The sequence below is a fragment of the Dendrobates tinctorius genome, unplaced genomic scaffold, assembly GCF_039654945.1.
Source record: "Dendrobates tinctorius isolate UK_male_01 unplaced genomic scaffold, ASM3965494v1 ptg000214l, whole genome shotgun sequence".
In the NCBI taxonomy this organism is placed as follows: Eukaryota; Metazoa; Chordata; class Amphibia; order Anura; family Dendrobatidae; genus Dendrobates; species Dendrobates tinctorius.
Genome location: NW_027361881.1, coordinates 7,147,895 through 7,175,169, shown reverse-complemented (window position 1 = coordinate 7,175,169; position 27,275 = coordinate 7,147,895). Strand labels below are relative to the sequence as shown.

At 45.6% G+C, this 27,275-nt stretch overlaps 1 protein-coding gene across 4 annotated transcripts in view; it reads left to right on the top strand.

Annotated features, from left to right (window-relative positions):
• Nucleotides 1-11,330: 11,330 nt before the first annotated feature.
• The window catches only part of ZNF507 (zinc finger protein 507), a 26,540-nt gene continuing 10,595 nt past the window's right edge, over nucleotides 11,331-27,275 (top strand). Inside the window, exons 1-3 of one of the 4 annotated variants that reach the window (XM_073554999.1) lie at nucleotides 11,331-11,470; nucleotides 21,986-23,922; nucleotides 24,301-24,496. In XM_073554999.1, coding sequence (XP_073411100.1) covers nucleotides 21,991-23,922; nucleotides 24,301-24,496 — 2,128 coding nt within the window. In that variant the 5' untranslated portion in view covers nucleotides 11,331-11,470; nucleotides 21,986-21,990. Of the gene's footprint in view, nucleotides 11,476-12,207; nucleotides 12,333-12,458; nucleotides 12,612-21,985; nucleotides 23,923-24,300; nucleotides 24,497-27,275 lie in introns of those variants that run through there. The other 3 variants (XM_073555000.1, XM_073555001.1, XM_073555002.1) reach the window with 3 other exon arrangements.

Below are 27,275 nucleotides of genomic sequence, written 5' to 3'. Positions count from 1 at the left end.
TTCCACTGACCGGAGAGAAAGGATTTTCCCCTTGCAAGCGAGGTTGGCTTGAGCCACCAGTGCAGGGACCTCCTGGTTTTTGATGATAACCGGAACTCCCTGTCGAGGAAGAACGGATTCCTGTCCCAGGACTTGAGGATAGCCAGTTGAAGGGGTCTGAGGTGAAACTGGGCAAATGGTACCGCCTCCATTGCTGCTGCCATCCTGCCAAGTACTCTCATGGCATACCGGAGAGATCGGGGGGGACATGCGGAGGAGAGTGCGAACTCCCAAACGGAGGGCCAGTGCCTTGTCCCTGGGGAGGATCACCAGACCCCTGGTGGTGTCGAATAGCATCCCCAGGAAGGTCAGAGACTGACTCGGGGTAGTCAATGAGTTTTGTAAGTTGACTAACCAGCCCAGGCGACTCAGAGTGTCGTTTGTGATTGAGACGTTGACCTCGCAGTCCTTGAGGGTGGGGGCCTTGATGAGAAGGACGTCCAGGTATGGAACGACTACTATGCCTCTGGAGTGTAGAACGTCCATGGTAGCTGCCATGACCTTTGTAAATGTTCTGGGAGCCGTGGCGAGACCGAACGGGAGGGCCACAAACTGGTAATGGTTATTTGCGAATTTGCGAATCTGAGAAATCTCTGATGGGCGGGAGCAATCGGTATATGCAGGTATGCGTCCTGTATGTCTATGGAGGCGAGATATTCTCCTTTGTCCATGGACGCAACGATTGACCGGAGGGATTCCATGCGAAAGTGACGAACTCGAACATACTTGTTAAGTTGATTGAGGTCTAGTATGGGTCGGACGCTGCCTCCCTTCTTGGGCACCATGAACAGATTGGAGTAGAACCCTCGGAAGAGCTCGTCTGCTGGAACCGATACTATGACTCCTGCTTGCAGGAGAGAAGAAACCGCTTGATGGAAGGCTCGAGCTTTGAGTGGAGGTTTTGGGGGAACAGAGAGAACCTGTGCGGTGGGCTGGTAGTAAACTCGATCTTGTATCCTGAAGACACTATTTCCTTGACCCACTTGTCTTCTGTAATAGGCAGCCAGACCTGCTGAAAGAGTAGCAGTCGTCCGCCTACAAGTGGGGTGTCTTCCGGAGGGCATGAGTCATGATGAGGGGAAAGTCTGAGCTTTTCCTCCTTTGGATTTTGCCTGGCTTGCTTTTGACTGCCAGTTCCTGTCCGGCCTCTGTGCCGCCCTTGTGTTGTCTCTGCGGGGGGAGCGGTTACGATTTTGTGCTGGGCGCGAGATGGACCAGCCTGAAGAACTCCAAAAGGATCGGAAACGATATTGATTACGTCTTTTAAACGTGCATTTTGGTTTTAGTTGAGGGAGAGAAGTACTTTTACCCCCGGTAGCATTGGATATCATTGTATCCAGCTTTTCACCGAAAAGATGTCCACTGAAGTACGGGAGATTTGTTAGGGACTTTTTTGAGGCCGCATCCGCCTTCCATTCTCTCAGCCAGAGAATACGCCGGATTTTGATGGCGTTTGATGCTATTCCCGCTACCCCTCTTGCAGAATCCAACGCTGCATGGACCATGTAATCTGCCACTACTGCAATTTGCACCGCCTGGTCCGCCAGCTGAGGGTTTGAAGCTTGGAGGCCCTGTTGCAAAAAATTAGCGCAGGCCATAATGGCCTTGGCTGCCCAAACTGAAGCAAATGTGGGAGCCAGAGAGGCACCGGCTGCTTCGAAGATTGAACGAGCCATGCGTTCTACCTGTCTGTCTGCTGTGTCCTTCAGTTTTGAGCTGTCCGGCTGTGAGAGAAGTGTTTGTGCTGCCAGCCTAGAGACTGGGGGGTCCACTTCAGGCGGATCTGTCCAATCCTTAGTGTCCTTCTGTGGGAAGGGGTACTTTGCTTCCAAGAATTTGCGATTGGCGAATTTTTTCTCAGGCTGCGAAAAATGCTTAGAAAGTATTTTTTTAAATTCCGGGTGATTATGGAAGACCTGAGATGGTTTCTGAACACTTTCGAAGGAAATCTTGCGTTCTGGTGCTTCCGGGGTTGGATCAGAAATGTCCAGCACCCGAAGGATGGAAGAGATTATATCCTCAACTAGCGCCGTATTGCTAGGGGGACAAGGGACCAGAGTGTTCTCTGTTTCATTATCTGAGTTGGTCACATATGCCCTCTGAGTCTTGCGCATCGCTAAGGAGCTCCCTAGCGGGCGAACTAGGGCGGAGGTGGTCTGTGGTCTGGGATCGTTGTGGAGATCCGCATTGTCTTTCTCTATCAGGGGACGGTCTCAGTGACCTGGAGCCACTGTTTCTGTCCCTGGAGGGGGACGACCTAGTGCTATGTGAGGACGCAGATGAACGCGACCTGTGGGTCCGCTTACATCTCAAACTGTCGGAAGCGGCCTGTCCCTGAGACCGAATGTCCCTTTGCTGGGTAACGTTCATAGCCGAGACATGACCCTGCAGAGCCTGCAGTAGTGAGGAGGTCAGGTTATCTATAGACTGTGTCATAGACTACGACATCTGAGTCGCCCATTCCGGCGCAGTAGCGGTCACAGAAATGTTGGTAGGGACTTCTTGGGGTTCTGATCCTGTGTTTTGGGTACAGTCCCGGCAGTGCGGGTATGTGCTGCCGCTGGGGAGAGTGGCCTTGCAGGCTGTGCAGACTGCATAAAAGTTGTCTTGCCTGGTCCTTTTCCTTGAGCCCGACATAGTGCTTAGAGGCTGATTAGCAGAGGCCCTACAGGGGTATCTTCGCAGAAGAAAAGGAATAGGGGAGCGTTATAGGTTATATGAACTCACAGCTGAGTACAAAGAACCCAGCTGTGATCTTACCCCACTGGTGCGCCCCCTAGGTCCAGCGCCGATAAATTCCAGTCCTGTGCCCCCCAGAGACCGCTGTGCTGCCTTCAGCTATGTCTTCAGGTGCAGCAAGATGGCCACCGGAATTCTGAAGTGGAGGGGGAAGGGGGCGGAGATCTGAACAGGGAGCGCGGAGCTATGTAAAAGCGCGCCCTTCCTGTCTCGATCCGCCCCTATGACACTGCAGAGTGTCGTTTTCGTCATCCGGGGGGCGGGAATAAGGCGGCGACTTCGGCTAGGCTGAAGCCGCGGCCTAAATTTGATACCTCATGCCCAGAAGGGCTCCAGGACGGCGTGGTTGTCCGGGGGGGTCGGATTCAAACCAGACCCCCCCGGATTGAACGGTAGGCTAGCGGTGGGGTCATGAGCGCAACCTGGGCCCTGTTGGGGGTCCCTTTGAGGCGCTATGCAGCTGGTGCTGCCGCAGAGACAGGGGCGCTGGGAGCCCTGTCTCTGACAAGTGCCATGCCTGCCTGCACCTCCCCCAGTCCCATCAGGAGCCCGCAGCTGAGCTGGGGTCCCTGGACTTGTAAGTGGCCGAATGGTGCCTGGTACAGGCCCTACCTGCGGTGTCTCAAGCTAATGCCCCCAGAGGGGGATTAGGGAGGGTGCTGCTGTCACCGTCAGGGGGCTTTATCCTATCCTCGACCTCAACCCAGTGCCCAACGGAACTTGGGAAGGAGGGGGATCTCGACTTCGAACCAGTACCCGAGGGACTGGGGAAGGAGCGACATTAGGAAGAGCCATCTCGACCTCAACCGGGTACCCCTTAATAGGGGACAGAGGAGGGAGCCATGCCGGAAGTCTCGCTGGAGACCCGCTTTTCTTCATCTGTAGTCCGTTGAAAAAAATCAAGGAAAAAACGGATTAAAAAAAAATCTTAGGTGTGCCTCCTTGCGACACTAAGCAAAAACTGGAGAAGGCTGACGCCGTCCAGGGGTGTGTACTGCAGAGGAGGAGCCAAAGTTAATATTTTTCAGATTATGCATAGTGTCGCCTCCTAGTGGACAGCAGCATAACACCCACGGTTCTGTGTCCCCCAATTAGGCGACAGAGTAAGTCAAATGAAGCTTCTTCCCTTCCGAGCCCCGCCATGCGCCCAAACAGTAGTTTTCTCCCTCATATGGGGTATCGACGTACTCCGGATAAATTGCACTACAAATTGTATGGTCCAATTTCTCTTGTTACCCTCATGACAATGCAACATTTGGGGCTAATTACATATTTGTGGGGAAAATGATTTTTTTTTTTTCTTAATGTAATTTTCACGGCTCAACGTTATATACTTATGTGAAGCACCTGGGGATTCAATGTGCGCACCACACATCTAAACCAGTTCCCTGAGGGGTCTAGTTTCCAAAGTGGTGTCAATTGTGGGGGATTTTCACTGTTTAGGCACATCAGGGGCTCTCCAGATGCGACATGGCGTCCGACAAATGTTCCCGCAATTTTGCATTCAAAAAGTCAAATGTCGCTGCTTCCCTTCCGATCTCTGCTGTGCATCCAAACAGTCGTTTATTCCCTCATATAGGGTATCTGCATGCTAAGGAGAAATTACACAACAAATTTTGAGGTCCATGTTTTCCTGTTAGCCTTGTCAAAATTAAAAATTTTGGATCTGAAGTAATTTTTTTGTGAAAAAACATCATGTTTATTTCTTTTTCTCCATATTCCAAAAATTCCTGTGAAGCACATGAAGGGTTAATAAACTTCTTGAATGTGGTTTTGAGAACTTTGAGGGGTGCAGTTTTTAGAATGGTGTCACTATTGGGTATTTTCTGTCATATAGACCTCTCAAAGTTACTTCAAATGTGATGTGGTCCATAAAAATGGTTTTGTAAATTTTGCTTGAAAAATCGCTGGACAACTTTTAACCCTTATAACTTCCTAACAAAACAAATTTGGTTCCAAAATTGTGCTGATGTAAAGTAGACATGTGGGAAATGTTATTTATTAACTATTTTGTGTGAAATCTCTGATTTAAGGGCATGAAAATTCAAAGTTTGAAAAGTGCAAAATTTTCAAAGTTTTTGCCAAATTTCAGTTTTTTTTCACAAGTAAATGCAAGTCATATTGAAGAAATGTTACCACTATCATGAAGTATAATATGTCACAAAAAAATATTCTCAGAATCAAAAGGATCCATTGAAGCGTTCCAGAGTTATAACCGCATAAAGTGACAGTGGCCAGAATTGTAAAAAATGGCCCGGTCATTAACTTGCAAACCACTTTCAGGGGTAAAGTGGTTAATGGTTGGCGAGATTTTCTTTTCCTGAAATTCTGTGCCCTTTTTCCACCACACATACCTTTGATCATTGTGGCCAAAGTGTTCTATTTTACTTAATTGATCCACTGGACTAGTTTCCAAAATGCATACGTCTTGTTTAGATGTTCTTTTGCATACTTCAGATGCTGAATTATATGGTGAGGACGCAGGAGAGGCTTTCTTCTGATGACTCTTCCATGCTATATTTGTGCAGGTGTCTCTGAACAGTAGAACATTGTACCACAATTCCACAGTCTGCTAAATCTTTCTGAAGGTCTTTTGTGGTCAAGAGGGGGTTTTGATTTGACTCTCTAGCAATCCTACGAACAGCTCTCGCTGAAATGTTGCTTGGTCTTCCAGACCTTACTTTGACCTCTACTGTTCCTGTTAATTGCCATTTCTTAATTACATTTTGAACTGAGGAAAGGGCAGCTTGAAAACACTTTGCTATCTTCTTATAGCCTCCTCTTGCTTTGTGGCCGCCACCATTTTCATTTTCAGAGTGCTACGCAGCTGCTTAGAAGAACCCATGGATGCTGTTTTTCACACAAGGATAGAGGAGGCTGAGTTTTTATAAGGCTGGGAAATTTGTATCACCTGGCCTTTCCTAACGATGATGGTGAACAAGCCATAACCCTAACAGTGTAATTAAGGTCTGAAACCTTGGTCAAAGTTATCTGAGCGCACACATCTCCAAGGATGCCAAACTTTTTTCCTTTTTACAATTTTTAACATGTATAAAATGACATATATATTTTTTGTCTAAAACACAAAGAAATGTGTCCTCTTTAACTGTAGCCCTTTTAGAGATCATTTAATCTTAAACTTGCTTAACTATTAACAATAACAGTAGATTTGACCAGGGGTGTCCAAACTTTTACGGGCCACTGTAGTTAATATGGAGTGTTGCAATAGGGTGTGTGTTTTGCTGTGTTCTCAAGACAAAAACATAGCAAAAAAAACCCTTGTACACAATAAAAACTGTTACAGAAATGTGTGCTTTGCCGTGATTTACACAACATTTGCCACTATAGGTGTGGTTTCCTTTTTGATTGGGAGGCTTGTTGCAAGTGGATTTGTAGCCCTTTTTAAGTCTACGTTCCCACGATGAGTTTTTGGAGGGTTTTTATACGCTTCTTACTTTCTAAAAAAAATGCAAGTAACCTATTATTATTATTTTGTATTATTTATTTCTATTTTACTTAATGGGTGCAGAAAATCTACAATATTAAAAACACATCAAGAGCTCATTGTGGGAATGTAGCCTGAAGAAGACTTTGGCACAGAATCCGGACCAAAAACTGGATAAAAAAAAAAATCTGTATGAACATAGTGTTATATGGTTTTCAGAAATCCATGTACCTTCAGTCACAGAAATGTCTGCCGCAATGTGACTATAGCAACAGATTTATTACTAGCTACATACTATATATTTAGTAGAGATTATAGAATAATTTCTCAGGACCCTAGTCCAGTGGTCATGTCAATACTCCATGTCTGCTGGATGTGAACCCTATGAACTGCTTCCTATCAGCCGGCAACTCCAATTTGATTAGCTGGCCGAGGAGTTGGGGATTCAGGCAGGTAGAAGGTCTTTTGCAAGGCTCCAGTCCCGCTGCCACATCTGTATTCCAGGGTTGTGTAAATTTATTAGCTAATCTGTTCCTAGATAGGATGGGTTTGGAAACTTAGTACTGTGTAGAAAATATTTTCTCCAGCACCAAAATTGTAGAATTTCCAAATCAGACATGTATAACATTACGACAGCCATGGCCCAGTGCATGAAGACATGATGTCCCTATGGCTGTTATATTCTATGTGCATGCAACACGCTGCTGTTGGGGGGCCTAAAAGCTGCACTACATTTTCCAGTAGGAGCGATGGCAAAATACTTTTCCATCCAATATCAAATGCTGTGGAACATTTTATTTAATCTGTAAGAAAAGGTGGTAATACACATATGGTAAATAAGAAGGGTGCTATATAACAGACCTGATTCAGTATTCAGCTGTGGTTCTGGTGACCTTAATTGGTTCTTCATTTTCACTTCTGTAACCAAGTCAGCTCTCCTAATACTGTAAAAAAAAAACAAAAAAAAAAAAACAACAACACATATTACAATGATATTACACAGTATATTATGAATCTAGAATCAACTAGGAAAAAGTTATATTAATTAAAAAATGATAAACCCTGGACCACAATATCCATCATGATCCGTAGTTACCTAGCTAATTAAACACTTCTATGGACATCTCTACAATAGTTACATTTTCTTTTATGTTAGATTATTTTTTAATGAATTAAAAATTACATAAAAAATTGGGGAAAAAATAATTAAAAAATTCAGTGTGTAAAAATACGCACTTCTTTTACTGCCAACCATGGTCGTCTTAGCAATGGTTACATTTTTTATTATGTTATGTTTCTTCCACTCCACTAAAAATAACCTAAAATATGGAAAAAAAAAACTAAAATATTTTCAGAAAAGTTCAGTTTCAGGCCCTTTGCATAGATGTTAGTAAACCGTCTTTGCATATAGTAAAATTAAGCCTTACAATTTCAGGAATTCTTTTTTTATATTTCGCCAAAATCAGAATATACGGTATTTTAACTTCCATGTATAAATTATGGTTTTAATATTTTTATATTTAGGAAATATATACTGTATTTTTCTGAAACTTTACTTTCTTTATATTTAAAAAATATGCATTTTAATATAATTTCCATACCTAAAAAAAATAATTTACCTCTTGCTTGCGCGTGATAATTGGGATGCAGCCAGCAGCTGGCCCTAGAGATAATTTTCAGGCCCCATAAAAATTTAACAGTTTTGGCACCGTCCAGGTTGAAAACTGTTTATTCCCCAGACATGGATTACAGCGTGGGACAAAACAAAGAACAGGTATGTATGTGTATATCTCTATCTCTTCAGAACAACTGAATTTGGTGGAAGACCTATAAGACAGCGCTTCTCAAATCCCGCTTTTACCTTCCTAACTCATAGCCAGCAAACATAATTGACTATACCCCCCCCTTTTTTTTTTTTACTGCCAACTATGGTTGTATCTGTGATATACATTTTTTAAATAAGTAGAAAAACTAAAAAAGTATATAAAAAAAAAATATTTGAAAAAATATTTGAAAAATATACAAAAAAAAATCTTTAAACCATAATTCAACCATGGAAGTAAAACCAAATTTATGGAGAAATATCCAAAATAATCCATGTAAGTGTCTCCAATCCTGAAATTGTAAGTGATATCCCGGCTACAGTTTTACATTTTTCAAAACCTGATTTACAGACACCTATGCAGAAGGCCTTGATTTCTTTCTGTAAGATTTTCCATATATTTTTTTTTTTAATATATTCATATATTTTTAGTAGAGTAAAAAAAACTGAAATTATATACCGTAATAGAAAATGTAACTAGTTTTTAGGTAACTTCCCTGTCTAAAATATATTCTTTTACCTCTTGCTTGCATGAGAAAATTGGCATGCAGGAAAGAGCTGGATGTAGCGATATTTTCCAGGCCCAACCCCCGTAAAAAAAAGTATATATTTTTTTCCTATATATAGTTAGAAGGCTTTCGCAACGTCTGAACTTCCCGGAGGATCTTTATGGTATCGCTTCTAACTTCCCGCTTTCACTTTCCAAGCACGCAGCGTGTTTTCCCGCTGCTACGCAGTAGAGGCATTTGTACACCTTTCGTGGATTTTAATAGTTAAGGATTTTTATTTTATTTTTTTTTTTGTAGTCAGGAACTGACTTTCCTAATGGTGTTTTTACGGAGCTGGGGGAGCCCTTAAAAAATTTCTAGCAAATGTTGAGAATTGTTTGGCAGGACATGTAAAATTACCATGCAGCGCAAATTACTTTTTTTTTAATATATTAAAAAAAAAAGACGAAGGTATGGTGAAATATATTATGCATATTGTCTTGAAGCGCACCTTTAGGCCACATTTACTTTTCCCCGCTGTCAGAGCTGCCATCTCATGACATTTAATGAAGAATGCTTGCTGTGCATGACAGCCGGGAATAAAGTGCAAGCTATGCAGACCTATTATAGCAGCCCCGAATCTCACTTTTACATCTAAATGGTATCACTCATGTCCACGCCGGGACCCCGATGCATTGTTAAGATTGTCACTCATAAATATGATAACCGATTCATTATGGTTTCAGCTTTTCGACGTAAAAAACCCTTAACGTCAGTCACGTCGGCCAACAAACCGTGGCAGCTTTCGATTCCCCCGCCTAGCAAATGTCCATCATTGTCAGTGACAAGCATACATTTTTAAAAAATTGTCACTCACGACCGAATAATTACCCCCGTTCGCTCCACTGATGTGTCACTCACAAAAATCCCGTAATTAAATACTAATAATTATACCGAATGTCAGTCAGGTTATATCAGACACTCGCTTTTTTTGGGGTGGGGGGGTAGAGTAGGGTCTTCAGTCTCCATCAAAATTTAATCAGGGAAAGCGCTGAAATTTCCATCAAATTTAATTTTTCTTTCATTCTGTGGCTTTATTGTAGATGATGGCCTAGCTGCAGAGAAAATAAAATAAAATTAAAAACTATTTTTATTCCATTCAAAGCATTTATTCATTTTTTTACTTAAACCAATCATTTATTTTGTTTATTTTAATTAAAGCAATATTTAATACTTGTATTCTGTATTTTTTATTCATAGCATTTATTCATTTATTTTTAATCAAATTAAAGCTTCTCTTATTTATTTTTTACTTAAACTAAAGCAGTATTTATTTTATTTTTATGTTTTTTTATTTTCTTTCTGAATTAAACCAATATTTATTTTTTTTTTCAAGCATTTATTTATATTATTTTATTTTTTCATTTTTTTATTACTTAAATTTAGCTTATTTTATTTTTTATTACTTTTTTTTAATTAAAACCATATTTATTTTATATTTTTTTTTTTTACTTTTCTATTTAAATAAACTACATTTTTAATATTTATTTTTTGTATGCATATAAAAGCTTTGCAAAGCCGTCGGTCGGCTGAGAATGATGCAACGCTCTCTCATAAAAAAAATACAAAAAGAGGGTGAAAAATTAAAAAAAAATAATAGCGTCATGGTAGTCATGTATAAATACCACGAACATATCCACATCTGATTATGGACGATACAACGATAGTAAATTATTGATGTATTCGGTCTAGGACTTGACTTGAAGTGGCCAAGTAGACTTTTTTTTTTTTTAGCTGAAATTTTGGACATTTTTGTGGTATTTTTTTTAACTACAGGTTTTTAATTTTTGTGCCCCAAAAGGACTAAAAATGGAGAATTCCTGACATTTGTACAGACGAGGACGACGGTTCAAGAACGACAGAACTAAATCATGGCACGGAAATTATTATTGTACGCATTAAAACTTGACTTTAATGGCTTATTTGATTAAAATTTGGGGCATATTTGCATTTTTTTAAGCATTTTTTAGTCAGGTTATTAATATTTGTGCTTTGGAAGGACGAAATATGGACATTTCCTCTCAAAAAAAAAAATGGACGAGGACGGGAATATAAAACCACAGGACTAAATCATGGCGCGGAGATTGTTCTATGTCCTAAAACTTGACTCTATTAACCATGTCGCATCAATTGACTGAAATTTGGGCCATATTTCCATTTTTTTTACAATTTTTCTGTCAGTATGTGTTTCGGAAGGACGAAATATGGACAATTCCTCACAAAAAATGGATGAGGATGGAGATATACAACAACAGGACTAAGACACGGCGCAGAAATGATCACATTATGTTCTAAATCTTGTTACTGGAACTTTCTGGTGATTTTTTTTACTGAAATTTTGCATTTTTTTTTTTATTATTATTTTACATAAGTGATTCTGAAGGGATTAAATAGGGATAATCCCTCACAAAAATGGCCATACTGTGACGATTATGTAATACGTGCCACAAAAGGGGCAAAAATGGCGCCGCTTTTGACGGTTCTTTATGAGGTAACGCGTCTATAAAGGGGTTTTGAAGTAGTCAGACACAGCAGCTGGGGACAGATACAGGCGTAGGTTAACACTTGGCTCTTGTGTGATCGTAATGATGGACAGAGTACCTGTGGTGACATTTTGGGATTTTTTTGGGTCACGCACTGCACGAGCAGACAGGTGTCTGTATGTGAGGCGCTGCCGCCGCCGCTTCCCGCCTCTTTTAAGCCACGCCCACCTCCACTTTCCCTCCCGCGGCCGAGCCCTCGGTGACGTCACGGCCGAGGCCCACCTGACCTGTCATGTCGTGTCACGTGATCCACCTCCAGCACGCCGCCATTTTGAAACGCCTGAGAGGAGAGCGGAGCGGAGGGTAGAGTTGGCGGCGGACTCTTGCTGACCCGGTAGGGTGTGTTAAGCTTTTATTTCTTCGGTTTCCTGTCAGTCTGGGGTTGGAGAGGTGGTGGGTGGTCCGCCCTGAAGTGTCGGCAGTGAGGGGAGGTGGATGGAGCTGGTAACAGGCCGTGGCTGCCTCCTCCTGCTGCTGTGTGTGGCCTGCCCCTTCCCCCTTGTTGTCACGTTGCCTGGACCAAAACAAAAGGCTGCCAGTGCCAGCTTCCCCTCCCTCCCTGCCCGGGTACAGCGACAGTAAACGGCTCTCCGAGGCGGTCACGTGACTGCGGCGGGACTACAAGTCCCAGCATGCCTTGCCCGCCAGTCTCCACTCCCTACAAAAGCTGCAAAGAAGCATTGAATTCCCCCCCTTGCCTCCATCTGCTTTTGGATGGGGGTCAAGACATGCTGGGAGTTGTAGTCCCATCTGTTGCATTTGTAAGGTGCAGAATATGCCGGCGTTTATACAAGTTCTGCCTTTTTAAGTTTACTTATTACGATCTCCGTTTGGTGTCAGTGACCTAAGAAACTGGCATTTAAAGGGTTAGCACTGATCAGAGGGGTCCGACCATAGTGGCTTGGCATAGCCCCCTTTATAAAAGGGCTGTAGGACCGACATGTGCCCCCACCCCGCGTCATACTCTCACCCATAGACAATGAATGGAGTGGGGGTGCGAGGTCTGACTTCCAGTCCTTTTAGATGGGGGGGGGGTTCTCAGTGGTCAAATCCCCCCCCCCTGATCAGGAGAAGGATAGGAGATATATAAGTGCCTTTATAAGTGCTTTATAAGTGCCGTGAGCCAGGAGTCGGGCCGAAATGTTGCCAACACAACTAGTGTCTCACAGATATATGAAACCGTTCTGCAGGCCATGGTAGGTAGCAGGGGAAAATCCGCGGCGAATCCACCCCCTGGACCCATAGGCGTGCTGCGAATCCACCCATGGGTGCCCCTGCAATTCCTCCTCCAGACAGCTATGCGAAGCCCCAGCAAATCCACAGCAAAATATGAATGTATTCTTCCGAGCGTCAGGTCCGCACGCTTCGGATTTGCGGCTTGGTCACACCTGCAGGTTGAGGAAAATAGAAATTTGAACCCTGTCCGGGCGGACCGTGTACCTAATGCTGACGGCACTGTGAGGACCCTATAGACTGTAAGTGGTTTCCATTATGGTCTTCTTATTTTACTGGAAAGATACCGCCGTGTGCACTTTTATTCATCACAGAATAATTCCACCGTGAAACCAGCCATTGGATGACTATCCAAATACTACTTACAGCAGGGGGCTTGTTACAGTCGCGTGTGTTACATTTTTGTATGGAATATGCCCCAAAAGTCAACTTGAAAATTCATCAAAATGTCAGAGATGAGGCTTCATCAATCACCATTTACTCAGTCTGAGGCTGTATGCACACGTTGTGGAATTGCCGCAGGAATTCCACAACTCCCTGCCGTGGGAAATACGCTAGAATTTCGCATTTGTAATTCCCGCGTATTTCCCACGTTTTTAACTAGCGTTTTGCAAGTGATCTGTAGCATCGATTGGAAAACTGACAGGTTGGTCACACTCGTCATACATAGTGTTAGACAAGTGTAACCAACTTTTTACTATTGAGGCCGCCTATGCGGCATCAGTAGTAAAAAGATATCAAATTTAAAAAAAAAATCTTGATATTCTCACCTTCTGGCGTCCCCCGCAGCGTTCCCAGGCCTCAGCGATGCTCCCGCCAAGTCCCGTTCCCAGTGATGCCTAGCGACAATGACCTTTCATGACATAGTGGTCTCACGATACTGCAACTTCATCAAAGGGCATTGTCGAAAGGCATCACAGGGAACGGGACCTGCCGGGAGCATCGCTGAGGCCTGGGGACGCCGGAAGGTGAGAATATCACCATTTTTTATTTTAATTCTATTTTTTACAGGGATATGGTACCCAGAGCCTGGAGGAGAATCTCCTCTCTTCCGGACCGTGGGTACCATCCGCACAATTTCTGCTTACTTTGCGCATGGTGAGCACAGCCACATGCAGACAGTAAGCGGAACAATGCATTCCTATATGTGCGGAATCCCCGCGATTCCGCATAAAGAATGAGAATGCTGCGTATTTTTCCGCAATGCGATTTTGCCACGGAAAAATGCACAGCATGTGTGGAATTCCTTTGAATTCAATGGCTTATTTTATGCATTTTTGCAGCGTTTTAGCTGAAAAACGCAGCAAAAATGCATAAAATCTGTAGGAATTCTGGGCGTGTGCACACATCCTGAGAGATTTTTAGGCTTAAAATCTGGGGCGATATCCACACCAAGAAATCCGGTGACAATCTGCATGTGACGCACTTCGGGGAGGTTCACTGAGGTCAAGGCACCAGAATTATGGGTGATCTGGACCTTGACATATGGGATTCATGGTGCCCGACACAAAGGCGGCATGAACTGGATGCTGGCGGCGTTATTGCAGCATGTTTTACTCTGAAATGCTTGTGTGTGACGGCAGCAGCCACCCAGGGAGCGGCCATATGGTCTAGTCATGTGAGACACTATTCACCAGTGCTCACTCTTGGCAAACCAGAGCTGTCAATCATCAGTGAGGTAGGCGGGGTCATGCAAAACCAATGGGTGGAGTGAAGCACTGAGACCCCCAGGCCACATCCAGGGTGCACCAAGCATTCTAACGTGTATGTTTGATGACATTTCAGTTTTTGGAGAGCAGATGCGGCAATTAGACCACTAAAAATGTGATTTTATTTTGTATTTTTCTAGTAGCAATATCCCTTACAAGGCTATGCGCTTGGTTTGGGCTGACAGATGCCCTTTAATGGGGTTTTCATTGACGGCCTAATGCTCTGATAAGTCAACGGTGGAGTTGGTGAGACACCGACACCCCCTGCCCATCAGCTGTCCTCAGCGGCCGGAAGCGCTCAGTTGAGGAGCTGCACAGCGCCGGCCCCTGTATAGTGGCCGCGGCCGGGTACTGCACATCCTCCCCTTGTACAGGTCCAGTATCTGCACGTACACATTGTAGCAACTACAGGAGCAGGAGGAAACATTTCTGATGTGTTCAGAATATTGTCTAGATTGATACAATGTAACGGTGTTAGGTTACCTAGATGAGAACAACGGCTGTCGCCATTCAGTGACAGCATGAGAACTTGCCATGCACGTTACATCGGTGTCCCCTGGCTGCCATTGTCCTTTCTCTTTTATGTATTTAGCTTCGTGCATCTCTCACAAACCACATCCTGAACACACCGGGACCCACCCACGGGGCTTAGATATCAGCTGGGGCTGAGGTACGGCCATGAGCAGATGAAGAGTATCTGGAGAATGTGATTCATTTATATAGATGCCTGACACTTTCACAGCGAGAGACCGAGCTCCAAAACGCGGGGATGAGCCATGCACAGTTGGACATGGCTAGGGTGAGTTTTCTTCTCAGTGACAGCAAGCAGAGATCCTGAAAAAGAAGTCTATACTATTCATTAATCGAAATATCACCTTACAGTTACCTTATGTCTATGGCCACATTTTCGACGGATTGCTTGGTGTCTCATGCTTCCTGCCCTTGTGGTCATGAAAGGGTTATTCCCAGAATTACTCCAAGCTATCCCCTTTTCATAGGATTGGGGACAACTGGTTGATTTGCTGGGGGTCTGCCATGATCCAGAGGTTGGTACTCTGCCGCCCCATCCTGAATGGAGCAGGGGTGCGCATGCCCGTCCAAAGATCTTTAGTCTGTAAAGTACACCAGCTGTGATTGCCACCTTGGAGGCAGGAATTGGGCAGTGAGCGGGCATTTTTCTACGGATCCTGGGTTCGTACACGATGAATGCCCAGGAAGAGAAGTTCTTCTGCCACTTTATTCTTGGGCCCAGTCCACCATTGATCAAAACCTCACCATCTCACTATTACGTTTTCTCCAGACTGCGGCCTGGCCCCTGACAAAGCTATTAGGGTGGCGACACGCGTTGGGCATTTCTACAGCCCTCTGCATGTGACTTTCTTTAGGCAGGACCACCTTGCCTACTTACACCTTGTGAGGTGGGTTAGATCCGGGGTTTTCCTCCCTTTATCCAGGTGGAAATTAGGTGTCCTTTTAGCTTTCATTGGACTTTTCTTGACTAAAAATATCACTTCATGCTTATTCAGGATTTCCTTGTCTCTAAATGCACTTTATTGTGCCAATATTGTACAGCTTCCTATAGGATTGTGCCGTACAGTACTTGGATGGTTTTTATGTGGGTGTTTTTTCAGTTGTCTGTTGTACCTAATAAAGTATTTGATTATCCACGCCGATCCCTGTGTGCTTGGTCTGTATCTTTTTTCTTTGTACACTTTCATGTTTGTGTTTTGACAGACCTCCAGTATATCCCTCTCTATTTTGTGGCGCCCTCCAGTACTAACTTTTGTTTTCTCCAGACTTGTCATTACTCCAGAACCCCATCACTGAGGCTTTGTGCACACATAGCGGAACTCTCGCGGAAGTTAACGCGAGAATTCCATTCCGCGGGAAAATCACATTTTAAATTTCTGCGATTTTCCCGTGGAAAAACTAGCGATTTGCAAGCGTAATTAGCTTGCAGAATGCTAGCGTTTTCCAAGCGATCTGTAGCCTCGCTTGGAGAACTGATTGACAGGTTGGTCAACTTTTTACTATTGAGGCCTGCTATGCGGCATCAATGGTAAAAGATATAATGTTAAAAATAATTTAAAAAAATGGTGTTATATTCACTTTCCCGGGCCTCAGCGATGCTCCCGTTCCCAGTAATGCCTTGCGAGACCTTTGATGACGTCGCGGTCTCGCGAGGAATAGGGACCGCTACATTATCGCGAGACCGCGATGTCATCAAAGGTCTCGCAAGGCATTACTGGGAACGCGAGCATCGCTGAGGCCCGGGAAGGCTGCGCGGGACGCCGGAAGGTGAATATAACCCGATTTTTTTTTAATTTTATTTTTTACAGGGATATGGTACCCACAGCCCGGAGGACAGTCTCCTCCACCCCCTGGGTACCATCTGCATATGTTCTGCTTACTTTTCGCATGGTGGGCACAGCCATATGCGGGAATTAAGCGGAACAATGCATTCCTATGTGGGCGGGATCGCCGCGATTCCACAAAATAATGAGCATGCTGCGTATTTTTCCGCGATGCGATTCCGCCGCGGGAAAATCCGCAGCATTAGCATTGCAGAATCCCATAGGATTGCATGGGATGCTGTTTTTTTGCGTTCTCGTGGCAAAATCGTGCGTTAAACGCAGCAAACGCAAAAAACCTGCGACGTGTGAACGCAGCCTGAGTGTCACAATTTACTATTTACTACTTTCTCTTGTCTGTGAGAGGCTCTTGTGATGGAGAAAACCGTAGGCTTTATATTTCCTGGCTCAGGTACAGCGAAGGCAAGCGGGGCGGTCAATAGAGCGCACTTCTTGCTTTAGCGACTCTCCTTGGATACTTGTGACATTATTTGTATGTCTAACACACTGGGTTCTGTGCCTCTGGATCTTCATCCTGAACACACCTTCTACCATAGAAAATATGTGACTGTCCCCTACTGAGCTAAACGCTTATGTCAGCGAATTCTAGTCCAATATATGAAATGTAGGCTCAACTTTATACAGAGAACTCCAAATTCCATGTAAAGGCCCACAACTAAAGGTTAAAGGGGTATTCCCATCTCCAACATCCTATCCCCATATGTAGTAGGTATAATATTAGCAAATGCCTCCAATTAGAAAGTTTAGTTTATCTGATAAGCCATGTCACTTACCCCATTTGCAGGACTTTAGGTATCCATGATTACGTCCACTAATATAGTGACAGCTAGCTGCTATTGGTCGTAACCATGGATTCTTAATGTCCTGCAATGCCTGCAGATGAAGAAAGAGATATAACGAATCAGCAAAACGAAACTACATGGTTTTTTGAAAGGATTTGCTAATATTATTACACCTATCACATATTAGGTTAAAATTTCGCAGATTGGAATACTCATTTAAGTAGTGGTGGCTGTAGCCAACACTAGGGGGAGCTCCTTGTATACAGATACATAAGATCCTGTCTGCAGCCACCACTAGGGGGAGCTCCCTGTATACAGTGATACATAAGATCCTGTCTGCAGCCACCACTAGGGGGAGCTCCCTGTATACAGAGATACAGAAGATCCTGTCTGCAGCCACCACTAGGGGGAGCTCCCTGTATACAGAAATACATAAGATCCTGTCTGCAGCCACCACTAGGGGGAGCTCCCTGTATACAGAGATACATGATAAGATCCTGTCTGCAGTCACCACTAGGGTGAGCTCCCTGTATTCAGAGATACATAAGATCCTGTCTGCAGCCACCACTAGGGGGAGGTCCCTGTATACAGAGATACATGATAAGATCCTGTCTGCAGTCACCACTAGGGGGAGCTCCCTGTATACGGAGATACAGAAGATCCTGTCTGCAGCCACCACTAGGGGGAGCTCCCTGTATATAGAGATATAGGATAAGATCCTGTCTGCAGCCACCACTAGGGGGAGCTCCCTGTATACAGAGATACATGATAAGATCCTGTCTGCAGTCACCACTAGGGGGAGCTCCCTGTATACGGAGATACAGAAGATCCTGTCTGCAGTCACCACTAGGGGGAGCTCCCTGTATGCAGAGATACATTATAAGATCCTGTCTGCAGTCACCACTAGGGGGAGCTCCCTGTATACAGTGATACATAAGATCCTGTCTGCAGCCACCACTAGGGGAGCTCCCTGTATACAGAGATACATAAGATCCTGTCTGCAGCCACCACTAGGGGGAGCTCCCTGTATACAGAAATACATAAGATCCTGTCTGCAGCCACCACTAGGGGGAGCTCCCTGTATACAGAAATACATAAGATCCTGTCTGCAGCCACCACTAGGGGGTGCTCCCTGTATACAGTGATACATGATAAGATCCTGTCTGCAGTCACCACTAGGGTGAGCTCCCTGTATACAGAGATACATAAGATCCTGTCTGCAGCCACCACTAGGGGGTGCTCCCTGTATACAGTGATACATGATAAGATCCTGTCTGCAGTCACCACTAGGGTGAGCTCCCTGTATACAGAGATACATAAGATCCTGTCTGCAGCCACCACTAGGGGGAGCTCCCTGTATACAGAGATACATAAGATCCTGTCTGCAGCCACCACTAGGGGGAGCTCCCTGTATACAGAGATACATAAGATCCTGTCTGCAGCCACCACTAGGGGGAGCTCCCTGTATACAGAGATACATAAGATCCTGTCTGCAGCCACCACTAGGGGGAGCTAAAAGATTTGCAAAACTGAATCTGCACTTGGTGGGAAAAATCTGCTTGGAGATCTGCCGCGTGTTCTGTGTTTGCTGGTTCTTCACCATTTGCAATTATGAAGGCAAAATCCGATAATAACACATTTTAGGTTTTACAGCAAAATCGATGGCAGAAATTTTCCAGTGAATTACATTGTGCAGCTTTTTTAATGATGATTTTCCCCTTTTTGTTCTATTGAGGCATAGCCGAGCTGTCGCTGTAGCCTGATACTTGATATCCCGGCTGCGGCAGAATGCATGGAATCTGCAGCCATGTAAGTACGCCGAGGGCTGGAAATAGCCTCCTCCCTCCCACTCCTGCTTTTTTAGTTCCTGCGATTTCTTCGGAAACACAGTGTAGATGCTTTTCAGCAGCTGCTGAGACTTTGAGATTTGACAGATTGTGTAATGTTGCTGCCCATGTGGCTGTGTTGTACCTGCGCTCCTGGCTTCATGACCCCCCCTATCTCAGAGAGGAGATCCTGAGACTTCTTCTGGATATTACTGCCTGAAAATAGTCACTGGGGGTCCCAGCAGTCAGACCCCCAGCAGTCCATCATTTATCCTTATCCCTGCAAAAAAAAAGGTAATAGCCAAGCAGATAAAATGTGCCAAAAAATAGTTCCATCTGAAGAAGGCCTTATTGTCACAAATTACTGTGGATGTGCTTCCTAAGAGGAATCCACAACCATGGCTTCAGAATCTGACAACCTTCTCCTCGGGAGTTCAGCTCCGGGGCCAGAGGGTAAACGACTGAACGCTGCTGGAATTTTTAGTAGGGCACATGATTATATTAGGGGCAGGTAAGTAGATCTTTTCTTGCCTTCGAGCTACTAGTGAAAATGCAGATTTGTGGCCTATCCCAACATCTAGTAGAGCACAACCCCTTTAAGGCTGGATTCACACACAGCGCTTTACAAAAAAAAAAAAAAAACATACTTCAGAAGTTATAGTAAAATCTATCACACACTGACTTTGTGTTATCGCCTTAGGGGTTACTTGGGGACATGGTGGAAGTTTTAGAGTTTTTAGCCATAGGGTTCTCACTAGGACTTAAAAAACCCGATTGAAATGACTTTAGAAAATTCCACTGAGGTCACTGATAAAAAAAAAAAAAAATGCTCCAAAACCAAACATGTTTTTTTCTTAATCATTTACAAACACAGGGAAAAAAAAAAAGCGTGTGTGAGAGATGGGAGTAGCAGTTTGGCAGCAGCCGGAGAGCGCTAGGTTGTTTGCTCAGGAAACGTTTTGCCATCTCTCACAATTGTGGTTGTTGTCCCAGGAGGCACGCAGGTTACAATGGCCGCAGCGTCGGCGTGCGTGTCGCCGGGGAGCGTCGGCGTGCGTGTCGCCGGAGAGCGTCGGTGCAGCCTTTTAAGGAATTAGCATTCCACAGTATGTGATAAGCGGTGGCGACCTGACCTGCGCCCCCTCCCCGGCACCCTCGCATACCACAGGATTGTCAGTGGTTACTGCTGTGGTGATAATACAGCGAGGGAAGAGGGAAGTGATCTCATCCCAGCTCACTTTCTCCTTTCTTATGCACTTCCTTTTTGTACGATCACTTTTACACCCTTCCAGAAACCCTCGCTTTGTTGTCCTGTGCTAGTCCCGGCCTCATGTCATAGTCACCGTACACACCTCATAAGTGCACGGGGTCATTCAAGGCGTCTAATCCATGGTCTTTCCATGAGCAAGTTCGTTCTTGCAGATTTTTTTTTCCCTGCAGCAAGATTTAGGATCCTCGTATTTTTTTTTTTTTTTTCCCCATGCACATTGGATATTAGTTGAATGTGCATGACATACTCACCCTCTTTTTCTGCCTTCTGCTGTATTGTATCGATGGAGATGTGTTTGTCACCTGGGCCATGTAAAAGCAATAGACCGGCCAGAGTTGCCATGATGGATTAATATAGCGATGTCAAGCCAAGTTCACAAGTACACGAAATCCACCCACAATATAATAATACATCCACGGCGTTCCCTGTCTGTAGTCCAACAATCATGGCACCCCCCATCTATTAGCCGGAGCTGAGAGCTGCCCTGGGGGTCCGATCCATCCGTGCGCATCCACCATCTTTTTCCAGTTTTAGGGAGGCTATCTGTATAGAATGGCGCAGGCCGCACACAGGGATCCCGCTGCAGACGCACACCGTGCTTATCTGTGTAGAATGGCACAGCCCCCACCCAGGGATCCCGCTGCAGACGCACACCGGGCTTATCTGTGTAGAATGGCACAGCCCCCACCCAGGGATCCCGCTGCAGACGCACACCGGGCTTATCTGTGTAGAATGGCACAGCCCCCACCCAGGGATCCCGTTGCAGACGCACACCGTGCTTATCTGTGTAGAATGGCGCAGGCCGCACACAGGGATCCCGCTGCAGACGCACACCGTGCTTATCTGTGTAGAATGGCACAGCCCCCACCCAGGGATCCCGCTGCAGACGCACACCGTGCAGTATTTATTTTATTACATGGACAGCATCATGTCCATACACTGACAACATCGAGGTATACGTGGTGAATTCTCCCCTCCACGTCTTGTCGGATCCCTAAACTAGCGCTCCAGACCTTGAGTGTTTGCTCTCCTGCCCCTCAGACATTGCCATGTAGGTGAGGGTCACCTTTGAAAAGTTGTCACCCTTTATACGTTTACTATGCCTTTCGTTGCCATGTGATGCGATGGCCCGCAGCCAAATTCCTTTACCACGTGCTTGAAAGATTTTACTGACAGATTATCCATGACCTGTAGCCGACAATACTCCTTTTTTAACTCTTGTTTCCAGTGTGGTTTGCTCAATCACTTAGGTGGTGAGTAACTTGGTGCATTTATTTATTGCTAGATATTTCACATTGGCCACTGGGCCTTAATTTTTTATTTTTCTTAGAAAGTCAGGCTCCTTACCATCAAAGGATCGATCCCAATGGCTAATAGGCCTCTATATAAAGTAAATAACACAAGATCCATTCACAATAGGTGATGTCACAGCTCACCTCCTCCTCCTGTACAGTGACTGAGAACCTGTAGGTGGTTACAGCTCACCTCCTGTAGAATGACTGATAACACCTCTGTATACAGTAGATTGTGATACAGGGGAAAAAAGTTTCCAAAAAATACATGTAACTTATTGTAATTTATACAATAGCTCTTTATTATTCCTAATTGGTCATTCGGGGCCTACACAAAACTAAACAACTTCCTTTTGTCTTTGCAGATGTGATGGAAGATAAGGAAAGCGGTGGTGGAAATAAAGAAGGTAGACCTCTGCTGTTTCCTGATGCGAAAGTTGGTCTGATGCAAACATCAGTGGTGAAGCAGAAAAGCAACGAGCCCTTGATTAATGTGATCCAGAAACTGACAGCAATGGTGAAAAGCCAAGGATTGAGCAACAGTTCAGAAGGAAATAAACGCTCGTACCCAGATGACGTGGTTGATGTTACTCCGTCCAAGGAGCCTGAACTGGCAAACCCCAGCCCCAAGAAGATCAAGGAGGACAATCCGCGCACCCAGGCCACCAGTAGTCCCGCACCGAACAATAAAAAGGTGATGTTCTACCAGTGCAGTCTCTGCAAATTTATCTCCCCTTCATTTGAGATCCTCACGATCCACGTGAAAAATCACGGACAGCATAACGAAATCATCCTGATGTGCTCCGAGTGCCACTTGACTTTTAAAACCCATGCCGAGCTCGAAACGCACATTAAGACGCACTGTGAAAACGACGTCACCGCTCCCTCGCAAAGTAAAAGCCAGCCCCAAGAGGAGAAACAGGACTCCCCGTGTGCAGACGGCGCCAAGCCGGCGAGAAAGAAATGGTACGCCTACGAAGCTTACGGTCTGTACCGGTGCCTCATCTGCAGATATACCTGCGGTCAACAGCGAATGTTAAAAACGCACGCCTGGAAACACGCGGGGGAGGTTGACTTCTCGTACCCGATTTTTGAAGAAGAGAACGAGTCTGCTGGATTACCAGATTCCACCGTCGCTCACACACCGCAGGGAAGTGAGTCAGTGCTCTCGGAAAATCTTTACGTCAAGCAGCAGGTGCAGCTATCTGGATCTGATGCCGCCGTGCAGGAACATAGCTTGGTGCCCATGGATGTACAGCTCAAAAAGACTGAGGTTTTAAGCCAAACTAATGACCCAACCCCAATGACAGAAGTCGTCGTTGTCGACGGCGCCTTACCCGAAAAAGTGCATGATGGCATCATCCGAGAGAGTCTTCTGTCCTCAGCACAGAAAATTATCAGCTGTAGCCAAAGTACAAATGGCCACATGAATGTAATCGTGGAGCGTTTGCCCGGAGCCGAAGAGTCTTGTCCGCAGAAAACCTTCCTGATCAGTACAGAAGTGGACGTCAAGAAGAAGAAGATGATGCCTCACGAGTCTCAGCTTGCAGGCGCTATGGAAGTGTACCATGCCGATAAAAATGTAGTGGAGAGTGAAGAGATAATCATAGGATTTGAGGGGTCTGATGAGAATTCTCCGCCTGTACGCAGGAGGACAAACTCCGAGTGCTTAAGACTTCACTCTTTGGCGGCAGAAGCGTTGGTCACCATGCCTATCCGAGTGGCCGAATGTCCCAAAACTAGTGTCCGGCTCATCCGTAATTCCAGTACCATTGATCCAGACACTGGTCAAGAAGATGACGATGTCACCTTCGTATCTTGCTCCACGGTGGGGTCTTCAAAAGTTCCAGAAAAAGAGCCTAATGTTCAAAAGAAGGAAAAAGAGAAAATTGAACTGGCCGAAGCTCCCACGAAAATGGGCGGCATCAGCATGTCGTTACTTAAAGTCATCGAGAAGCTGAGAGAGAGGACGGATCAGAACGCCACCGATGACGACATCCTGAAAGAGCTGCAGGACAATGCGCAGAGCGAATGCAACAGCGACCTCGGCTCCAGCACCAACCTGGTGGAATTTATACCCGATTCCGATCGGCCCTACCGATGTCGCCTGTGTCATTACACCAGCGATAACAAAGGCTACATAAAGCAGCACTTGCGTGTCCATCGCCAGAGACAGCCTTACCAGTGCCCCATCTGTGAGCACGTCGCAGAAAACAGCAGCGACCTGGAGAACCACATGATCAACCACTGCAAAACCATTAAGTACGATTGCAAACACTGCAGCGAATCCTTCTACTACAAGGTAGGGTGAAATTGTTTTTTCTATCGATGTTTTTTACAGACAAAAACAGCTGGAAAAGAACGGCTTTCATAGACCCCCCTACAAGTGTCTTGGCTTTGATTGACAGCTCCAGCACCATTGCAGCTGACACTGTCAGTCATTGCAGCCGTTGCTGGGCGAGCATGTCGACATTCAGACTTCCTGGCACCATGTTTGCTAAAAGATGAACACATGCTCTGTCAGCTTTGTTACCACATTGATAACAAAATTGCAAAAAAAATCCCACTGTTTCTGCATACAGAAGTGCTGGAAAACTGCTCCTGTTATAGGGACGGGAATAATGGGGCCACTTGTCTGCGGGTTTCCAACTTTACCTGATCCTCCATGATTTTTTTGTAGAGCCAGTTAAGGACTCATGAACGGGCACATCGTGGCGCTGTGGACACCGTGTCTACCACAAGCGAGGAGACACATGTCTTCACGGAGGAAGTGGAAGAAAAGTCATCGCCTGAAGAAAAGTCATCGCCTGAAGAAAAGTCATCGCCTGAAGAAAAGTCATCGCCTGAAGAAAAGTCATCGCCTGAAGATAAAGAAGGTACGAGTCTTTCTGTACTAATGTCTCCGGTGGGTCATTAAAGGGAATCCGGTCAAGGAGATTACCCACTATAATGGGTGTGATACTGGCGGAGTGCAGAAATGAGTGATGTTGACGCCGTGGTGTGTAATAAAGGCGTCATTAGGAGGCGGATAACGCTCTCCTAATACATTATTGAGAAATGGCCTTCTAGAGAAGTATAGGCTAAAGCCTGAATGGTAAAATAAGGGTTGTTTACTTTTGGGGTCAATTAACTTTTTTTTTTTTAAATACTTAAATACATGTATTTGGAGTTGAAAAATAATTTTTACAATTGCGTTCCATTAAAATTTAGCATCGTTTACAGGTTCTTTTGTTTTCTGGCACATTCAACTTTGTAGGTCTATGGTCATAAATTTGCTGAAAGGTGCAAGAAAAAAAAAAAAAAAAAAAAGAATTACAACCTCTACAATTAAACAAAAAAGACAGAGCTCACTGATGGTATTTAAGTTGGCTCAATCTGCAGCCAGCAGCATTAGTCAGTGCAACATAGAAACTGTAGAAGGCAAATGGTGAAAGTTTTAATGACAGTCGCAAAATATTTACTCTGTCGCCTCATTGGGGGACACAGAACCATGGGGTGTTATGCTGCTGTCCACTAGGAGGCGACACTATGCATAATCTGAAAAAGATTAACTATGGCTCCTCCTCTGCAGTATACACCCCTGGACGGCGTCAGCCTTCTCCAGTTTTTGCTTAGTGTCGCATAGGAGGCACACCTAAAGAATTTTTTTCTCTTTTTCACTGTTTTTTTTCCGGATGACAGATGAAGAAAAGTGGGTCTCCTGTGAGACTCCCGGCATGGCTCCTTCCTCGACCCCCTATTATGGGATGCCCGGTTGAAGTTGAGATGGCTGTTCCCCATGTCACTCCTTCCCCAGTCCTGCAGGTGCTGGTTCGAAGTTGAGACCCCCCTCCTTCCCCAATTCCTTCTGGTCTTGGGTTGAGGTCAAGGCGAGGAGGAAGCCCACTGATGATGACAGCAGCGCCCTCCCTAATCCCCCTCTGGGGGAATTAGGTTGAGATGCCTCAGGTAGGGTCTGTACCACGGCAATCTGCAGCTCACAGTATCCAGGGACCCCAGCCCAGCTGCGGGCTCCTGTCGGGGCCGAGTGCGGGCAGGCATGGCACATACAGACACAGGGCTCCCTGCGCCCCTGTCTCTGCGGCAGCACCAGCTCCATAGCGCCTCAGGGGGACCCATCACAGGGCCCCGCTTCTGATTGTGGCCCCACCGCTATCCTGCCTTTCAATCCAGCGCAGACCCTCCTATCACTGCCAGATAGCTGAACCCTCAGGGACGCTGCAGACCGGCAGGTAGAACGCATGGCTCGTTCAGTTTTCGAAGCGGCAGGGGCCTTCCTGGCTCCCGCATTCGCTTCAGTATGGGCGGCCAAAGCCATTCTGGCTTGGGCCAAAAAATTGCAAGCTGGCCTCCAAGCTTCAAATCCTGAGCTGTCGGACCAAGCGGTTCAAATATCAGTGGTAGCAGATTACATGCTTCATGCAGCCCTGGATTCCGCAAGAGGTGTAGCGGGGATAGCATCAAACGCCATCACGATTCGGCGTATCCTCTGGCTTCGGGAATGGAAAGCGGATGCGGCCTCAAAGAAATCCCTCACGCATCTCCCGTACCTCAGTGGACGGCTTTTCGGTGAAAAGTTGGACACAATGATATCCAATGCCACTGGGGGTAAAAGTACCTCTCTCCCTCAAGTAAAACCTAATCGCACGTTCAAACGGCGTAACCAAACATGATTCCGATCCTTTCGGAATTCTTCGGGCTGGTCCGCCTCGCGTCCAGCACAAAATCGTAACCGCTCTCCACGCAGGGACAACCCATGGGCGGCGCAGAGGCCAGACAGGAACTGGCAGTCAAAAACAGGCCAGGCGAAGCCCAAAGGAGGAAAACCTCAGAATTTCGCCACATCATGACTCACGATCTCCGGAAGACACCCCACCCGTAGGCGGACGACTTCTACTCTTCCAGCAAGTCTGGCTGCCTATTACAGAAGACAGGTGGGTCAGGGAAATAGTGTCTTCCGGATACAAGATAGAGTTCACTTCCAGTCCACCGAACCGCTTCTTCCTCTCTGTTCTACCAAAACCGCCAGAAAAGGCTCGTGCTTTCCACCAAGCGGTTTCCTCTCTCCTTCAAGCAGGAGTCGTAGTACCGGTTCCCGCGGCCGAACGTTTCCGAGGGTTCTACTCCAATCTATTTGTAGTCCCCAAGAAAGGAGGCAGCGTCCGGCCCATACTAGACAAAAAACAACTCAACAAGTATGTACGAGTTCGTCATTTTCGCATGGAGTCCCTTCGGTCCATCATTGCGTCCATGGAGCAAGGACAATATCTTGCCTCCATAGACTTACAGGACGCGTACCTGCATATACCGATTGCTCCCGCCCATCAGAGATTTCTCAGGTTCGCAATCGACCAGGACCACTACCAGTTCGTGGCTCTCCTGTTCGGACTCGCCACGGCTCCCAGAAGATTTACCAAGGTCATGGCTGCCACCATGGACGTTCTACACTCCAGAGGCATAGTAGTCGTTCTATACCTGGACGACCTTCTCATCAAGGCTTCCACCTTCAAGGACTGCGAGGTCAGCGTCTCAATCACAATCGACACTGAGTCGCCTTTGCTGGTTAGTCAACTTACAAAAGTCATTGACTACCCCGAGTCAGTCTCTGACCTTCCTGGGGATGCTATTTGACACCTACAGGGGTCTGGTGCTCCT